The following is a 19,869-nucleotide window of genomic DNA, read 5'->3' on the forward strand; positions in this document are numbered from 1 at the left end:
ATCTGGCTTTACTCTGTTCCACTTGGTATCTTCTCCACCCAACACACACACACCCAGAGACAATTTTGTCTTTATTGTCAGTTCTTAGAAACTTGAGATCTCGTGGGTAACGTGCAAGGACAAGGAGAAAAGAGAAACATTATTTTCTCTTTTATCCCCATCAACTATCTTTGATTCCTTTTTTCCACATGACCCTGGCAAAGGCACTACAGATATATTTGAAGTCAAAGTTACTAATAAGACCTTAAAATATTTCTAGTATTTTCCAAGAAAGGTACTTACCAAAAAAAACCAAACAAACCCCACCACCCTCTATTTGAACCCACTAGATGTCACTATAGCCTCAACAGAATAGCCTATCAAATTGGACAGCTTGATTGATTGTACCTGCCTCTTTCAAACAGAAAGGCAGCCTACTCTAAACAAATAATGCCAGCTTTGTGCTAGTTACAGTCCCTTCAATAAAAGCCACCCAAAATGACAGCATATCCTTGCTCATGCTCTAACTTCTGATGTATGTTAGTCAGGAGAAATGACTCTGATTACATCAAAAAGCTAAATCATTCCATGAGAGGTGGCCAGAAGAAACAGACACAGATGATACATGACTTCTGAATAGCAGATATATAATCCTAATGCTCCTTGTGACCAAACTACTGTCTATGGATTTAGCAGTAAACATCCTTCCTGCAATGCTTGCATAACAGGGCTACCTAAACAAGAAGAAAAGTGTTCTCTGTTGACCCCAGACTTGATGTCTCACACAGATATCAGGACTGCCCATGCTTACAGATGAACAACTCGGTTTCGGTGTGATTGGGACTCCCAGATGTGTGGAGGGATGAGTATGAGCAGTGACTTGGACAAAGCAGATGTCTCTACCAATATGTGGACAGGGAGGAGTAGGACCAAAAAGTTGGACCTATTTCCAGTGATTACACAGAGACCCTTCAGTTGATTAATGTGCAAAGTAGTCAGGACACTGAATTATTTAGTCCAATCATAACTTGCTTTAACTTACTAAGTCCAACTTTTCCTACTGTAAGTAAGCAACAGCATTCCAAATCAATATCCATGTTTGAGATATTAGAAGCATACATTTCTCTGGATCGAAATAAACATTAAAATAAATAAATAAATAAATAATCCCTCAGAATTATGGCATTTCAACAGAAGACTTTGGGAATCCCCAAAGGATGACATGAGTCTGGCATACTCCTGTTTGTCTTCCCAGAAATGGCAATTGAGAAGCTGACTGCAAGTTGGAGGTACAATTAGTCCTTGATTGGGACTAGAAAATCTGTTGCTAAGTGACACGGTCATAAAGTGTGACATCACACGACTGTGCTGACTTACAACAGCAGTTCTGGCAGTTCCAGTTGTGGTCGTTAGGCGAATTCCACACAGTCGTTAGGCATGACATCACGTGATTGCCATTGTGACTGGCCTCCCCATTGACTTTACTTGTCAGAAGCTGGCAGGGAAGGTCGCAAATGGCCATCACTATCCCACGAGTTTATTTAAGTTGTCTAAGTTTGTTATCACCTCTGCACTGATTGTTAATGAATTCCATAGATGAACTATAGATGGTAGTCTGATGTGTTTCCTTGTAGCTGTCCTGATTCTTCAGCACTCAACTTCACTAGAGGACCTTTATTCTACTGTTATGAGACAGGGAGAACAAGCTCCCTCAATTATCTTTCTATACACTATGCAGAGTCCCTTATTCACCTTATTTCTAGGCTGAAAAGCCCCCCAAACTGTAACTTGTACTCTTTGGTGAGCTGTTTAAGACTGGTTGTCATTTTGGTTATTTTTTTTTCCTTAACCCTTTCCAGGGCTATAGTATCCTTTTCAAGGTGTGATTGAGCCATATTTAATATTCATGTATGATTACACCATAGATTTGTGTAATGACATTGTATTATTAGAAGTCTCTCCTTCCCTGCCCCCATTCTTGTTCTACCTATCCCACACATAAAATTCGCCTTTTCCAGCTGTACATTATAACTGTTTAGTTGTTTAGTTACTTCTACAGGGGGTTGAGATAGGGAAGGGTCAAAAAAGTCAGGATAGTGGTTGCAACCGAAGCCCTGCCCTTTTGAAAATGCTTGCAATATCCACACATGCACAAAAGGGCCAGGACTTTAACTCTGCTTTTGCAGCCACGATCTTCACTTTTTTTACTCTCCCATGTGGATGCCCCTGTAGATGTTCTTTATCTGGAATGCTCACACAGCATCAAATGCTGCAGATGCTCAGTAATATCCACAACAAAGTCTTCTTGGCTTCCATATAAGCTAGAATCCTTCTAGTTCTGAGTCCGGCCTCCTACGGAAGGCATCCTTTGTATGAAAGGTTTACTGCTGCAGGCTCTGGCATTTAATGCACAGGAGGATCTAACAGCTAATCTCCTTAAATGATATTGGTGAGAGGTGGGAGAATTATCCAGAGGGCTCATATGTTGAGGGTTCCAGATGAGAAATGCAAGAAGGAGGGTTGTTGTCATCGTGTAGGATTAATTCTAGGATCATCTCCCTTCTGGTTTGTCCAAGAAAGATGCAGTATCTCTAAATTTTATCAATTTGTTATAATTAGGATAGGCATTTAGCCAGTCTATGATTTTATTTTCCATTCCAATATCCCTCCAAACCTTTTGGTTGAATGACCAATAGCATGTCAAGTGCACCACTTTCTTTTTGAAGGCTAGCAGACACCCATAAAAATGCTAGAATCAGAATCAAGTAGTTCTTGCTGGCTTTTCCACAGAGCTCAGTTTAAAAGCTGCTCTCCCATCTTTTTGTTCTTGAATGACTATGCTGATCCCTGAGGCATTGCCAAAAAAGAGGAAATGCATCAATAAAAAAAAGACAGAAAATATAGTAGAAGCTGATGCAGAGTTCTAGAAAATTTGCATATACAATATACAGTTCCAAATTTAATTAACACAATTAAATGTGTTCACATCTTCAGAGCCCTCAACTTTAACTGCCTCTACCCAAGAAAGAATGCCTGATTTTTAAAAACATCCTCTAAATTGGTTTGAAAACTGTTTTAGGGTTATCATCTCTGAAGCACCAAAATCCAGATGATCCTTGGATGAAGACAAAGGGCTCCCTTTGCTAGTAGTTATCTGGAGTTTTGAACTCCACTATAAGGAAGGAAACAGGGAGTGGTTCTACCGTAAGCATGAAATAAGAAACTCAGGTGCTGGTACTTCCTGCATTTCCTACTTCTTTCAATTGCTTGGAAACTCAACTATATTTTTCTTACTATGATGTTGGAAACTAAGAACCCCATGCCCTAAGTTAGTATTATTTGCAACTCTAGCTGCAAATCAAGGATACAAAAGTTACCTTTGATTTTATATATACATAAAGATGAAGAACCATGAATTGATGGCACTTTTTTTTCTCCCTGCATTGTGTTAATCCTTCCAGCAGAGGGCTGCCATTCTGACAGTACAATTTTGCATTTTTCTTCAGAGGTACTGAATGGGACTTCCTCCCAGATGAATGGATACAGGGTTGCAATCTTCATCTGGCTCTCAATCCTCAATGCATTTATACAAATTGGGTTTGGTCCTAATTCCAATCGTTTTTTGGACTGTGGCCCCTGGCATGACATTCAAAGGCCAACAGTCATGCTTGGCAGGAAGAAAGTTCACAACTCTGATTTAAAGAAACCATCTTTTCCCCTTCTTTAGATTGTGAGTGATAGGGAATTCTACCCAGGCTAAAAAAAGGGGAACACAATTTCAATCTCAATTTGTACACAGGTTTAAGAACCATTATTAAAGATTACCTTGTGGTGATAAGTGTGGTAAAATACACTTACTTTTCTGTTCTTATTGAATCCACAGATAGCTGGCTGGTGACCATATTTCAGGTGACTTGGTTCCTCCTGGACAAGGAAGGGCCAGGAGAACCTCTGCAGGATTATTGTTGCAAGAACTATTTGAGGCATCTGCCAGATAAATTCACTTGGATTGTGGTTGGGGCATGATCTTGTTGAGTTATCTGGGGAAACTCTGACTCTGTTAGTTCTGAGGTCCTTAGGGCTTTGAGTCTTGCCACCTGTGTTTCAAATGTCCCTCCTGGTTAGTTAGGGGCTCCTGGGATGTAGTTGGATCCAAGTGGTGGTGAATGCTTCTTTTTGGGAAGGGATGACTTTGCTTGCCCTTATGCTCTACACTGAAATCCTATATGAGTTTGTAGTAGACTTCCAGATGCACTTCATGGTGCTGATTGTCACCTTTAAAGGCCTAAATAGCACAGGGCCAGGTTATTTGCAGGACCACCCGTCTTCAACAGTTTCTACCCATCCCATCAAATCTGACAGAGCCGCATGCTATGCGTCTTGTCTGTGAAACAATGTCACCTAGGAGGACCCAGAGATGTGCCTTCTCTGTCATGGCCCATGCAACAGCCTCCCTGCTGAAATTTGGATGGCCCTGCTGGCCTTCCAGAAGTCCTTGAAGACCGGGCTGAAGACCAGGATATTAGTGGAGCCTGGTATGTGAGTTATATTCTGTGAGATGGTTTTCTGAAGAGCCTTGTTTATTGTTTTATTTATAAATTTATATTGCCTTATGGTCCTTTATCCACATGCTTTGTTAGCCCAGAGCTACTTGTTTAAGATGCATGGGCATATAAATTGGTTATATAAATATTAGCAGCAATGCTTCAGAATTATGGAATTTCTTGAGTTTGAAAGCTGAGCAAAGATTTTGATGTGGATTGGGCTTTGACAACTGGATGTGGACATGCTGCTGTTTGGCATGTGATGTTCCATCATTCCTACATTTTATGTTTATATGCAGTGTTTTTGTAGATATGAGAGGTATAGAAGTCAAAATATCACAATTTTTCAATCTACACATTAGGTCTTTAAAGCTTCTACCAGTATCTGCAAAACAGAGAAGCCAAGTAGATACATGGAAATCTGTGAGGCACCTACACCAATGTTATGGAGATAGAAACAGGTCAGAATACCTACTTCATTTTGCCTATGATATCTGCCTTTTAGACACATACTATATGTTCTACTTAAAGTTATGCTGTGAGTGGACATTACTGGAGGAAGTCAGCGGGTTGATGGGTGAAGCTTCCCTACTGAGGCTTTGTCAGGGCTTATTTAGAAAAGGGCATTTCCTTTGCTTTATCTTGATCTAACATCTGCGCCTGCCCAGTTGCATGACTTAAGCAACTTTGATTTTAAAAGTATTTATGCCAATGATCTTTCTATCAATGGATGTTCAGTAGACCGACGAGAAGCTTGGCTTTGAAGCTGCTCATTCAGTTGCCTCAGCTCTACTTAACACCACCTGCTGGCCTATTTCACAGAAACCCCATTTTTGGTGGGGGGAGTCCCTTCAACAATCCAGCCTACCAGCAATTCCACACATTAGTCAGGGAGCTGCAGGGAAAAGGCTCCAGCATTCAATTAGCAGGTAAAATGATTTCGCTCAGCAGTAGCAATTTGAGAGCCTGGGAGAAGGTGATGGAGATCAAACGGTGAAACAGACTTTACTGTTTCATAGAAGTGAAAATAACTTGCATTTTAAAAAACAATCCATGTAAACCCCCCACGTCCTCACCTCTGGTTGCAAAGCTGGCAGGCAAAGCAGTCCAAATGGTAAACGTTATCTCGGGCCCTCATCACCATCTCAAAGGCAGGGATCAGCTTACTGCAGGCAGCACAATTCCCAGTAGTCCCAAACAGCCTGCCAAGGAAGCACAATCATTAGAAGCCAGTTTAATTAAATGGTGGAAGGACTAATTAAGTGTAATTAGTAGTATCAAATACTGTATTGCACCAATAAAGAGAAGTTGCCATCCCCATTTCTCTGACCAGTCAGCATGTGGGAATGGAGGCTGATCCTGCATGGAGAGAGAAGTTCTGAGTCCTTTGAAGTTTTGGAGCTGCCAGCTAATTGACTGTCTAATGAAGAAATCCATTCCACATGCAGACAAAGTGCTATTTTGAGGCTCACAATGCTTCCATCAAAAACAATACCGTCTTTTCAATGCAAATTAACAGTGTCTTAGCAGTACATTTTTACAGGATCCTAGCAGCCCCTCTATTTTCTAATTTGCTATTCCTTCAATTCCTACTGATTAGTTAGCTCTCTGGAGAAAATATGCAAGGTTCATTTTTGGGTAGACATATGACTCCTGCAGAAAACTTTCTGTACATGCTGCTTAGTTATGCTGTAGTTCTTGGATAGGTGTACTACAACAATTCAAAATAGAAATTATATCAGAATGTTATTTTCCAGAGACATCTTAAATCATTTCCAGCACAGTAGTATATTGTAGGACAATCCTATATGGAAAAACTATTATGTGCGTGGATTTGGCCATAATATGAATTGATTCCTGGTTCAGTGACACAATATTAACCTGGAAATGCAATCTTTAAAAAAAAAAATGCTAACGTGTCATTTTCTTTCTCCCATTTTATTTCATACAGTATGTTAAAGATTTACCAGGGCATGGCTGAATTGCAATCTTGAAATATTTTGAGAAATATCCAAAAGCTACTGAATGCCTCAACATATGCTGGAGAAATCCATCTGTGCTGACTTCATGTAAACCATGTGCCACAATAAACAGATGCAAATATTTCATTGGTAATTAATAATCCAATCTATAATTGCTAAAATATTTTGAATTTCAATTTGGAACTGCCTTTTGGTAAAAATCAGTGCAAAAGAAACATCTACTTTCTCTTCTCTTTCTTCTCCAGTGGTTTGTTCACCTTTGCATCATTATATTCCACATTGCCTCCCTTGAGATAACTGGAAAAGTCAATCCCCATCCCCCACAAATGATGTGTTGATTTACTATTTACTATTGTTGTATGACATTCAAACTATGGTTTGTCCTTTCAGAACCTCCCAGAAAACCTTGAGGTTCGCTGTACCATTTCTAATCCAACAGAAAGCATCACATATATCACAAGAAATCTAGATGAAGAGGTAGGTGTCTACTGATAGGCATACATGATTTTTCAAACTGTGTTCCACAGAGCTTAGGGTTCCATGAGAATTTGATGGGGTTCCACAAGGAACTAAGAGCCAAAGAAAGGACAATAAAAGTTCATTCAAATGCAGACTATTTTCTCTCATGATAGCTTTTCCTCTTACTCAAGCATTCTGGGATATTTTTTTTAAGTTTGAAAACCCTTTGCAGGGCCTTATAAAGTTTGAAAACCCCGCTCTACATCTTAATGTAGCATGTGGGGTGTATGCAGATATTCCTTATCTCCAGTCAAAACAGTGCTTCCCAAACCAAGGTAAATTATCCAAAATTGGGTAAAAGTGGTTTTTCTTTGGGTAATGACACATGAACCCATTAAACTGACTTAAAATACTTTACCTACAATGGGTAAAAAGGACTTAATGATAAGTGGTTTGGGTAATGAAGGAAAAAGTTTGGGAAGCACTGAGTTAAAAGAACCACAAATAATTAAGCTGGTTAAGATTTCTGTAGCTGTCATTCAAGGTAGCCAATACTGGCCATGTCGTAAGATTAATTTCGGTTTTATATCAACAGTACAGTACATCCATATGATTCATTACTTTACTGAAAAGACAAGGTAACTATTTGAACTTAGTTTCTAGTGCAGTCAATAAGACTTCACTTAGTAATATTTGCATTTCACGGTATATCAATGGGATCTAAGTATAATTGTGTGAAATGTGAAAGGTCCCCTGTGCAAGCACCAAGTCATGTCTGACCCTTTGGGGGGATGCCGCTTTCGCGATGTTTTCTTGGCAGACTATAGCGGGGCGGTTTGCCATTGCCTTCCCCAGTCGTCACCTTCCCCAGCAAGCTGGGTACTCATTTTACTAACCTCGGAAGGATGGAAGGCGGAGTCGACCTGAGCCGGCCTGAGTTGATCTGACCTGAGAATCCAGCTTCCGCTGGGATCAAACTCAGGTCGTGGGGAGAGTTTCAGTTGCAATACTGTCACCTACCTCTCAGCGCCACACGAAGCTGTATAACTAGCTTAGATCTAATCCAGTACAAAGTAACACATTATTTTCACAGCTGTATGAAGGCAATTGTTTGCTACTGTGGGCCACACACATGCAGTCTCTTACCTTTACCCATTATGAAGATTAACATCACAACTTCAAACTTTTTGAGATCATGCTGCTACTTTTAAAGCAAGGTATGGAGCCAGAATTATGGTAAACACAACTTGATGATACAGCAAAGATTATAGACTGCAATAATTACTCTGTGATAAGATTACGCTAAGATGTTCATTCAGAGTACCCAGCAAACAAAGTTAGCTGGCATCAGAAGTAGGATGCCCGGGCCATGCATCTTTTAAAAAAAGAATCTACCATTCTTCACCAGAAAGGCTGTGCAGTTTGAATCTTGTTTAGAAAAACAGAGCTCTAGGGAGGAGGAGCAAGATCTTGAAGTTGCCTTTGAATGGACACAGTCTTCTCCATTACATAAAGATATACTGGACTTCTATCTAAATTAGGGTAATTTAAATAAAATCACAAATATGATGTAAACTCAGTCCTTAAGTCATGATATGGCATTTTCTCTTCTCTTAGGCAAGCCCTCAAGTCTACTCAACTCCGGCCTCTGGAACAAATTTTAAGACTGGATAGGATGTTACCAAGTGGAGGGGGAATCCATTCCATTGGTGAGAAGAATTAACCCACATAAATGTGCACAAGGTATGCAAATCTGTCTCCCCCCCCCCTTTTAACATTTTATTTCATGATGCATTTCCTCTTTTGCAATGCCTTTGCTTTTGAGGTGATGCTTATGTGACCCCTTTAGTAAACCAAGATATATGTAAGAACTTTTGCTTCTAAAATTGTCAAGTTGTTTGCCAGACTTAAGTTGCCATCTTCTAATTGGTAAGGTGTCTCTCAGATACTTGATATTTCTTTCTGCCCCCATGAAAATGAATGCAATTGGCTGTGAAAAAAGCAGAGGGATCTTAAGGGGGCTGTGATCTTAAACCCTCTTAACTGGAAAAGAAGTGTCCTCACCAGCATCAATTAAACACCCAATTCTAGATTGGATCAACAGATAACTAGGTATTCTTGGACTGAAAGAGAATTAGATCTAAAGATCTACAGTCTCCTTTGAGTTAATTCCTGGTGACATCAGGGACATGTTCATCTAGTTTGCTTGGCCACCAAATGGAAATAGTTTGCCATTACCATCTTCCAGGACTTCCCAGTCTAGCCTAGAGCCATGAGACATACATTCTGTATGTTTTCCATCCGAGTACTAACCAGGCCTGATCCTACTTAGCTTCCAAGTCCAGACCAGACTGTCCTGCTGAAGCCACCCATTGAGATCTGAAGCTGATAGAAACCTCTATTTGCATATATTGGTTGTAATTGTTTTACATAATCTTATATGTTAATTTAGCATGTTTATTACGGAGTTATGTCCAGAACTATTATTTAATGACATGGGAAAACTATGTACAAAGCATGCAAGGACCATTTCATACCATACCTTCTCATCTGTATGGTGAGATATCCCCATGGTTGGATTTCTCAAAAGCCCCCTTGCCCCCTACAGAAATAAAAAGTATCCATGGGAATGTCAGTGATTTGCCACTACAACAACAAAAAAGACATCTTCACAGAATACAGTAGACTCTTAGTTAACCGGCACCCAATGTAGTTTCTGGTTGCTTGAGGGTTATATTAAACCATAATACCCACTAGATGGCAGCAGAGAGATACAGATTTTTTTTCAGGTTGCTTGAGAGTGCCGTTTTTTTTCCGGTTCGATTTTTGTGCCGGTTGCTTGAGTTCTGGTTGACTGAGAGTCAGCTGTATAAGAATTAAAAATAACTAATCTGGAGGAGACAAAAACAGAGCTAACTGCAGAATACTTTGGAAAGGAACAGAACTTTACTCTGCATTTGGAAAATAAACATTATAAAATAGGGATTTCTCAGTTATGTCCTGTCTCCCACTACCTTCTGCACAGCTGCTTCCCTAAAGAAGTTCGGCTCTCTCCCTTATGAATTTCAGCTAAATGACATTACAACAAACTCCCCAAACTCTGAAGTTGGTTTGTCTTGAACTTCTCAGTTTTATCAACTCCCAGATTTTATTCTCTGTTTAATCATGATTAAATACAGGCTTGGGCACTTTTGTCAGGATCAAAATGGAGCATATAAATAGTTTTAGGAATGTAAATATAATTCTAGAGCTACTATTATTCGGTTAATCTTGCAAAACAAACCTGTTTTTTTAAACTGCCTTTGCCCTTTCAAAAATTAGGTGAGGTGGTGTAGTACTGCTTTCGGTTTATGGTTGGGGAGCTGAAGAAAGCTTTGACAGCATGAAGTTTGAACAGAAAGATTTTCACCTTCTGTGATGCATCCTTAGGTTCTTTGGGAGCTTAGCTTGTACTGAAGAGAACCTCAAAAGCCATGCATCACTAACTCCTCTCTACAACGCTGAAAACCTACAACAGACTCTTCCACCAACCCACTTCCATTAGGCCTGCCTGCCTGCCTGCCTTTTCTTTCTTTACAAAGTAATTGTAAAATTTGCCATGAGGTTTGGGGCAAAACATTTTTCCTGGCTGGTTTTTTTTTTTTTTCCAAAAAACTTTCTATCTAGCTTACAGCCCTGGGATTTTTTGGTGCCCCCCGCCAAAGTAATAAGCAGATGCAACCCTGCTTTCAAGGTCAACCAGGTGCTACCACCTGCCAGACTGTGTGAGAGAAGTCAAATTTGGTTTTACTTATCTCCCCCTACACAGGGACAATTTATCTTTGGAGGAAAATGTCACATCTCCAAATATCACTCTAAATCATGAAAAACAAAACCTAGAACATTTTGAAATAAGCTAATCTCACATGAATGTGCACCAATAGTTTTACCCAAAACTGTTTACCTTCCAATTATGAGTCAGTGATAATCTCCCTAGTGGTTTTATTAATATAGATGGTGTAACATTATTATTGGGATAATTTTATAATTTTGGGGGTCTTGATTAAGTGTATGCTTATAAAAATCTCCTCTTTTCCTCTGTCTCTTAAGGGTAGCTCACTCCTTTATCTTGAAATGGAACATTTTTTGCATGGTATAAATTACATTATTGATACACTACTATGGAAACAAAAGAATGGAGCACACATGGCATTTATCTTGTCAGCTGCAAAATTTGTACTTTTTCATGCAGTTGTCTGGCTGTATAACATACTGTTGAGGGGATAAACCTTCTTAAAATGCATAAAAAAAGTTTGTCAACGTGCCATTGCTCTATTTCTTAGCAAACTTGACAAAAGGGGTTAATGTTTAAAATCAAAATTTTACCCTTTTGATCTTTAGAGCATCCATGTAGGTTAGATTACCATTAGAAATTGCTGCCCTATATCCAAATGGGAAAATCAGAAGCAAGCTAATCCCAGATTTGCTCAGACTGCAGTGCCATTCTGTGTGAACATTAAAAAAAAAATCCATTATTCATTAGCATCACAGTTGTGTGAAGCTCAATCTAGATTAAACAAAATAAAGGGACTCCAGACAGCACCATCTGCATTGTTAAACAGGCATTTTTCGTCACCCTGTGAATTAGCGGCTTTTCTAAATGGAAATGAGAAGTTTGGACAGATGTTCACTTAACTATTTAAACAGTCATCTTAAGAAACATGAAAATGTATTTGATCCTGGATTCACCTGCCTCCTTCCAGGGGCTTTGGGGGTAGGGAGAGAGACAGCATTAAACAGTTTTGAATGTTTGTATAAGATTTAAGGCTTCTATTCTGTCCAGCTGCAATCATGTTGCTTTTTTTCTTGTCTGTAACAAATAGAGCTTCCAGCTAGTCTGGGTGCTAATCGTGGCCTTCAGTTTGAATGCTGCTTTCCACCCTTTGGTATATGAATGCTTCACGCCCATTCTTGCACTACCAAGTTCAACGCCTGTTTTCAGAGAAAGCCAGAAAACGGTGCAGCTCTTGGTGTTTAAGGAAGCGGCAACAATATGCAAAGAGAAATGGACTTTTGACTTTTTGTCAGCCCCCCTCCACCCCCAGACAGTCCTAGTCAGCTACATGCCTAGTAACTAAGGCTAGAATAAATCCTCTGGAATGGGCAGGATGTGTTCTTTGGTAATTATTCCAGATCCCTCCTTCTGTCTTCTTCTTAGTGTTTTTCCCGTGCTATGGCAGGGTCCGCTTGCCGGCATATCTGTCTTCATTTGGCTCGGTCCAAGGCATCTTCAGGGGTGATATTCATGCATTGTATGCATAGTAAATTAAGGACAGTAAGTGTCTTCTCCTCACAGAGCCTGGGTTCACGCATTGTGTTCAACCACATTATATGTAACCGCAATGGGTGGGATTTACACATTGTGCTAAGCCATACGTACATCATGGTTTCTAATCCAAATGGGCTGTGCTCAGACAAACCAACCACATTATAGCTTAGCATGACTTGGATCTTCAGTTATGTTAGCTAAAGGAAGTTCATGGAAGAAAATTCACCCCCCTCCTTTTTTTTTTCTTTTTTTGTTAGCCACTGCAACTGAAGAAAAGCCATTCTGGAAATTTGGGAGAATCTCCTGGCTACTGAAGAGCCACTAAAAGGAAAAGTCAGGAAGCTTTCTTTCAACACATTTCCATGAACGGCTTTCTCTTGGGATCATCCAAACCATGATTATTTATCCTAGAAGATGAGATGAGATGGTTACCAGCACTGATGACATTAGCAAGCAATGTTTTGTGGTTGCTGGAAGGGGAAGGGGGCAGAGGCTGCCCAATTGCATGCAGCCTGCTGCAAACCAGTTCTTAATGGGCACTGATGACGCCAATCATCTGGCCTTACAGACAAGTGAACAGAACTCCCTGTAGCTGCAGGGGTGCAGTTTTGGAGGCCGAGCGCTTTGAAAAATTCTGAGATATCTCGTTATTCATTCTCAGATTAACATGTGGCTTGGAAAGTAATCATCTTTTAGATTTCGTGCTCTGATTTCTTGGATCAAAAAATGCATACATTTGTGCACTTTGGCCGAGACATTTTAGTAACATGTACGTTATAAATAAAATGGAAAAAAATGGGTTAAAATAGGCATTTAAAGGCATGTGTAATGAATTTTCATGTTTTCAAAAACCCATTAATGAGTAAAGAGAGCAGAAAAGATTAATGAATTTGTTGTGCACAACAGATTTGGACTGAAAACAAACTTAGTTCTACCAATGGCTATGATTATTAGCTGACTGGAACTCCATTTAATAGAAGTGTTCTCTCCACAGAATTCTACTATGCTTTCAGAACAAGGCTGTCTGCAGGTGGGGGTCAAAAAAGTCAAGATGGTGGCTATGAGAGTGCAACCAAAACTCTGCTTGATTTTTATATGAACTGCATATAAACAGAGCTTTGACCACACCATTGTGGCTAGCATCTTGACTTTTTTGCCCATACCCTGTGGACACCACTATTTCAGAGTATATGCAAAAAGGAGTAACCATCACTGTCATATACTCTGTGACTCCCCACAGAGAATTAGCTGACCACAGCTGGAACAAGAGCATTGTAGTAGTTTCATCTTGATCTGATGAAAAAAGAGACAGAAACTTGTTAGTTTTCTATCCTTCCTAAGCTGTGCTTCTGCTTTTTAGATTTCTCTGCTGTTTTAAAACTTTGACTATGGAACTGTCTAGAACAGTGGTTCTCAAACATTTTGGTCTCAGGACCTCTTTACATTCTTAAAAATGATTGAGGACCCCAAAGAGCTTTGGTTTATGTGAGTTATATCTGTCGGTATTTACTGTATTAGAAATTAAATCTAAAAAAAATTAAAATATTTGAGTTCGCGGATCCCCAAATGGGTCTTGGGGTCCGCAGACCACACTTTGAGAACCACTGGTCTAGAAGATTGCCATCTCCTTCCAACTTTACGGTGTTAAAAAATTCATACAAGTAATTTCTAACACAAATCAGAAGAATTCATTTTGTGACAAGGTATAGCTTCTGCCAGTAAATACTTCGGCTTCTGAAACACAGTCAGCTATGTCCCTTCCTTGAAAGATTTCTAATGGAATATTGGAGGGGAAGGGCTTGGAATTTTTAAAATATTAATAAAAATATTAAATTTATGCCATTTCCAAATCAAACCAAAGGAGGGAGGGAAGGGAAGAAATCCTTCTTAATGTCCATGCCTCATGTTTCACAGGAAATTCATCTTGTCATTCATAAGGCCAAGACATTTTACTGCTATCTATCACGAAATCCTCAATTCTTAGTGTGATCCCAATAGGAAAGAAATGACTCAGAGATATGGGTGGCTTTTATCAGCATTTTAAAGATTTTTTGTTTTGTCAAATAAAAGTTGGCAAGCAGCAAATTTTTAAGTACAGATTTATTTTCCCTTATGTAACACGAAGGCCTAGCCAGCTTGTAAATAAGCTTAGGCTATGCAGATTTAAAATTTAACACAATTAAACTTTTACCCTGTGGTAGTAATTACGCTTAATGGCTCTTACCCTGAACTTAACCATGTCTATTGTCGTCAGCCAATCTGAAAGCAGGAGTTTAGCCAAGGACAATTTTCTGTAGTTTATAGGCACACTAAAATCCTGCAAGACCAGAATCTCATTGGCTGCTGATGTCATTGTGTATAGTAGAAATTAAAGCTAATTGGCACAAGGACTGGCAGTGAATACGAATGAATTGATGGGAGAAAATGGAATAAAAGTGAGCACACTTAGTGGCGTGTGACTGTTGAAGGCAGCTTCTCATTTAAAGACTTCTTTGTTGATAATTATAGCCGCCATCTTCTGTTCAGCACTTTGTCTTTTTCAGGCTGTGGGTACTTTCCAATAGCAGGTGTGCATCTTTGTTCAAGGTTTTCTACTTGGGTAGAAATGCATGTGAGAGCATTTGACTGCTGCTCCTTTATTCCAAGGAAGACAGGCTTCTTACTAAGGACAAGCAACTTTTCAAACTCCTATCAACAGGAAACCTGTCTTGCCTTCCTTCTCGCTCTCTTACTTCTGTGCAGGCTTCCCCTCAGGCTGTTCATGGGGGGTGGGCAGGGCCAAAAAGTTAAGATGGTGCTGCAACCACCAAATTGAAGCCCTCACCCTTCTGTCCATGTGTTGCATGTGGAATGCATGTGAAGAAGGGCCAGGGCTTCAAATGAATGGTTGCAGCTGCCATCTTGATTTTTTTTACCCCTTCTGTGGATGTCCCTGTCTCCCCTATTTTTCTTTAACTGAGCATTTTCTTCAATTGAAGAAATCCATATTATGCACAAAACAATTTTCACACACATATATAAATAAGTATAAGAAAGAACATGAAATAATAAAAGAATATAATACAAAAAAAACAGGGTTTAAACTTCTCATGGATATTATAGCTTTCTAATATACTGTTTGTTACTTGTAAATAGTTAAGAATACCATACATATTATATCACATGAAAGATTAAGAAACAGTATTAAACCTAAACATGAATCTCAAAAATCATAGTTAACATACTATAAATTACTGAATAAATACAGTACATCCAACTGACATTATTAAAAATCTGTTGGAGTGTGTTGGAGTTGGGCAGCATTCAGACTGAATGAATAAATAATAAATGATTTAAATATCTCTGCCCAGAGTCCCTCCTTGTGGGGGGGGAGATGGGCAGTGATAAAAATTCAATAAATAAATAAATAAATAAATTTGAAGTATGCATTCTATGCATTGATAAATCCACATTTGGGGGTTGGTTCCAATCCACAGAATGGAATGGAAGTGTTAGATTATGGTTGAAGAATGATTTCTAGTTTGAGCTGAAATCTGTGTTAGATTTACTTTTACGTTATACAGTTATTCTGAACATCAAAGCATATTTCCACAAGTTGGTTAGCCACTCTTCCACTAAAGGGGAACCCCAGGCTCCCAGTGGTAAATAATTTCTGATGTGGCTGTCGTGTGTAGGTATCTATTATAAGTGGGTCAGCTGTCATTAGCTGAGGAGCCTTTAAACCTCTTCCAATGACTGCTGGGAGTTTGTGCACATGAATCATGGAGACTGATGTTGGGAACTATGTGAAGATGATCCCTGCACAAACAAAACAGGGATAATGGATCACAAGAAACCTGGGTATCCCCAAGAGGGGCTAGAGAGACAAATGAGGACATGTGCCTCCTATGCAGATGGTGCAGTTCATATACTTTTATTAAATCTGACCCAAGTACTAAGTGGTATACTTTGCATGATGATTTCACAACACATGCCATTTGGACATCATCATGGCTTGTTACAAATGCCATTTGCAGGAAGCAATTGTTTGGAGTAACACCTGTTCCAGTTCTTCTCAATGCTTTTTCCCTATCCTTTCAATTTCTACCAAAAATCCAAAGCCACATCCTAAGAAGAGACCACGTGCTCTGCTTTATTCCTTGGCATCATCTTCCGCTTGAAAGTTCTCAGCAGAGCTAAGAACCACGGTAGAGAAATCCTGACCCTGGAAAATTGCTGTCAGTTGTACTACTGGATACCTGATTCAATTCAAATATTCATTATCATGGTCACTGAGCAGTATTACAAAAATTAATAATTATAAACAGAGACATATTAACACAACAGGCAAGGTAACAGGAGATAAGCGACAAGTCAGTTTGCCTTTTCAAACTTCTAATAACCTGCTAAAGCCAAATATAGAACTGCCAGCTAAACAGTATGTGGCACTATGTGGGAGAGAGCGAGAAAAGAAAAGACATGGTTGGGCGGGGGGTGGGGAATCATTCAACTGCATGTTAGTTGTTGGCAAATTCTGCTTGCTGTCATGGAGAATCTGGCTCCGCTGACAATTTTAGAGACTTTGTTGGACAAAAGATGCTGTACATAAAATTCATCCAAGCAACGTTTTTGATACAAGGCATTATTAAACTGTTGCATAAGCTTTTATGTAAAATGCTGTATAATAAAACATTTGACTATCTATCCCCACAAGGTCATAATAGTAGTCTTCTTCAACCCGCTTTTGAGATTTGCTGAGAGTAAAATAGTAAAGTGAAGGGCATAAAAGTTCTGTGATGTTTAGGTTATCAACGAGTTGGTTCCCTAACTCAGCACAGGGGAGTATTTTGCTGTATTCGGTTTGGGATTTCATATCCACCCATCTTAATCTGATCACTTTGAGAACTACCTTATCCAGCTTACACCTGAAGATCAGCAGCATAACCATTTATCCTCAACTCTCCATATGCAGGAGGTCTGACAGTTTCCCATCAAGGTTAGCAGGATTAACTCTTATGGGTGAAAAATTAACCCTCACCTGAAGTTAGAGTTCCTTTTCCTTTTAAAAAATCCTTTTTGTAGAATTTGAACATTTCTTTTTATAGGCGTATTCCCTTTTGTTCAAGGATCATCCAGTAAAGAAAATGTATTGTTTCAGCAGGTGGCAGCCAATGCCTTCGTTGTTGGCACATTTGTGATCAATCCATCATTTTGGTCCATGGAAACAGAATGACTTTGTTTCTTTATTTGCTGAGGTTAATAATTGCTGACATAATCTAAATCAGTCCTTCATATCACATAAGTCTTTTTGTCCAGTTGTTAGTGATAACAGAAGATTGAATCTGTGAGAGCTGATCAGGAATATATTCACTCAAACACGTCCTCATAGGTAAGACCACCTTACCTATGAGGATGTGTTTTCTATGAGGGTTATCTGAGGGACTGCCTCTCCCTGATTACATTGGCTCGGCCCACTGGATCCAACAGAGAGGGCATGCTGTGGATACCATCCACAAGGAACCTACATTGATGGTTCCCAGGTGGTGGGCCTTCTCTGCTGTGGCACCTGCCTTATGGAACACCCCCCCCCCCTCCGATATTTGGTTAGCTCCATCCCTTCTGATGTTTTGGAAGTCTCTCAAGACCTGGTTATGCCACCAGGCCTGGGGGTCCCAGGGAACTGGAGATCTGTTGAGATGACTCCACTATTGAGGTAGAGGTACTCATTCTCTACCTGTGGTTTGTATATATTTCTGTTTTAATTAATTTTTTTAATGTGGATTTTTATATTTTTAATATTTGTTTTTATATATGTACTATTTGATTTGATTATTTTATGTCACCCAAAGTCACTTGGGTGGCTATATAAATTTGACAAACAAACAAACGTTTTTTATGTTCAAAAACGTGACCAACTAACGGCTCTATAGTTTCTAGGAAATCCATCTTAGGCTCAGAACCAATGGCAGGTGGCCACTAATCAGACAGCTCTCAATTATGATACTCATTTGTAAATTTAACAGACTCTGTGTAATGGTGTTGGGAAAGACTTTTGAATAATAGCCAATATTAAAAAATAGAGTCTTAGTCATTCCTGCGGAGTCTGTTTCTTGGATGGCCTATCTTGAATGGCTGACAGGTATCCATATCATATTTCCCAAATTGGCTGTTTCCAGTCATGGCTGAATAGATAGAATTAGTTTAATCCCACGCAGGATTGGGTCTGTTTATGAGCTAAATCTAAACCTGTGGGATAATTTGGAATAACCTTTAGAATAAGTTACCCCTGGAGGTAAGACAGGGCCCCACTCTCCCGGCCTTCTGGAAGGGGGTTAAAGCCTGGTTGTGCCACCTTGCTTAGGACAGAAGTGGGGATAGCCATTCATGGGGATGGTTGGCACCGTGATGGGGCCAATGATAAGATCCTGATTTGCCATCTTGAATTTATATTTTATATTTTGTATTTTTACATTTATACAGTATTTATATTTATATATATTTATATTTATACTGTATTATTTTAGCGACATGTTATTTTTATCATTGTAAACTACCCAGAGCCATCGTATACAAGATGAGTGGTGGAGAAATACGACAAATAAAATAAAATAATTGATGGGTCAAGTGAACCCTTCCCAACCATATAAAGCTCCTAACCAATTCCTGGCTAATACTGAAAAAGCTAAGCAGAGCTGGACTTCATAGGTACTTGGATAGGGGGCCATCAGGAAATGCCAGAGCTATAGGCTGGATTAGGAAGTTAAAAAAAAAAGCATACTGTTATCAAGAAATCTATATTTCCATATACTTACCAGGAGCCAATCGTAATTCGAGGGAGACTTCATTTTTTTTTTAAAAAAAATAACACACTATGACCCCCCCACCCCCCACCTTGAGCCAGTTAAACATGTGGTGGAAATATGGGCTAAGCAGAGGAAAACACTCAATCATTTCAAATCTTGCACATCTATAATGAAATAAAGAAAAAGCACAGGATTATACATGCACTATCTGTATAATGTAATGTTGTTTGCTTCAAAATGCAAATGGGGAGAAGCATATTTTTGAATATGTAAGATAGTTTTAAAAGTGTATGTAGAAACTCCTTCCACAAAATAAAATAAGATAAAAAATCTTGAAGTGTGAGATTTATCTAGCTTAACTACAGGGACATTTTAACATAGGAATAATTTTAAAACTTCTTCCTTCTCTCGTGCGTTCCAGGCATGGTACTTGAGACACAGTACACAATCCTGGATATATCCATATATTTTTCTTTAATGGACAGAATGGGAGGAGACCAAAATGCAAAACAAAATATATTCATAATTTTAGACAAAAGCCTTAATATCTCAAGACAACAGAGATTTGGATCAACGGGGATCACCATAAGGCATCTAATTATGGAGTATGGAAGAGAATGTTACTCTGGGCACAGTCTTCTCTTTGCGCTCCAGTTTTATTTCTGTTTCTTTTGAGTAACTGAAGAATATACATATTTCCAAGAGGGATTAAATAAATTTGTATAAAATATGAATGTTTCATTTCAATCAGAAAATTTGATTTTCTTGCCACAACATTTTTAGTGCCAGATTCCAGACATCTGGGATGCAACTGC

General features: G+C 39.1%; 1 protein-coding gene across 1 annotated transcript in view; it reads right to left on the bottom strand.

The window, feature by feature from the left end:
* Window positions 1-19,869, bottom strand: part of LMO1 (LIM domain only 1) — a 38,139-nt gene that overhangs the window by 7,141 nt on the left and 11,129 nt on the right. Inside the window, exon 2 of the mRNA XM_063293035.1 lies at window positions 5,600-5,725. Within this exon, the coding sequence (XP_063149105.1) occupies window positions 5,600-5,725 (126 nt within the window). The remainder of the gene's footprint in view (window positions 1-5,599; window positions 5,726-19,869) is intronic.

Source organism: Candoia aspera, chromosome 1 (genome assembly GCF_035149785.1).
Source record: "Candoia aspera isolate rCanAsp1 chromosome 1, rCanAsp1.hap2, whole genome shotgun sequence".
Lineage (NCBI taxonomy): Eukaryota > Metazoa > Chordata > Lepidosauria > Squamata > Boidae > Candoia > Candoia aspera.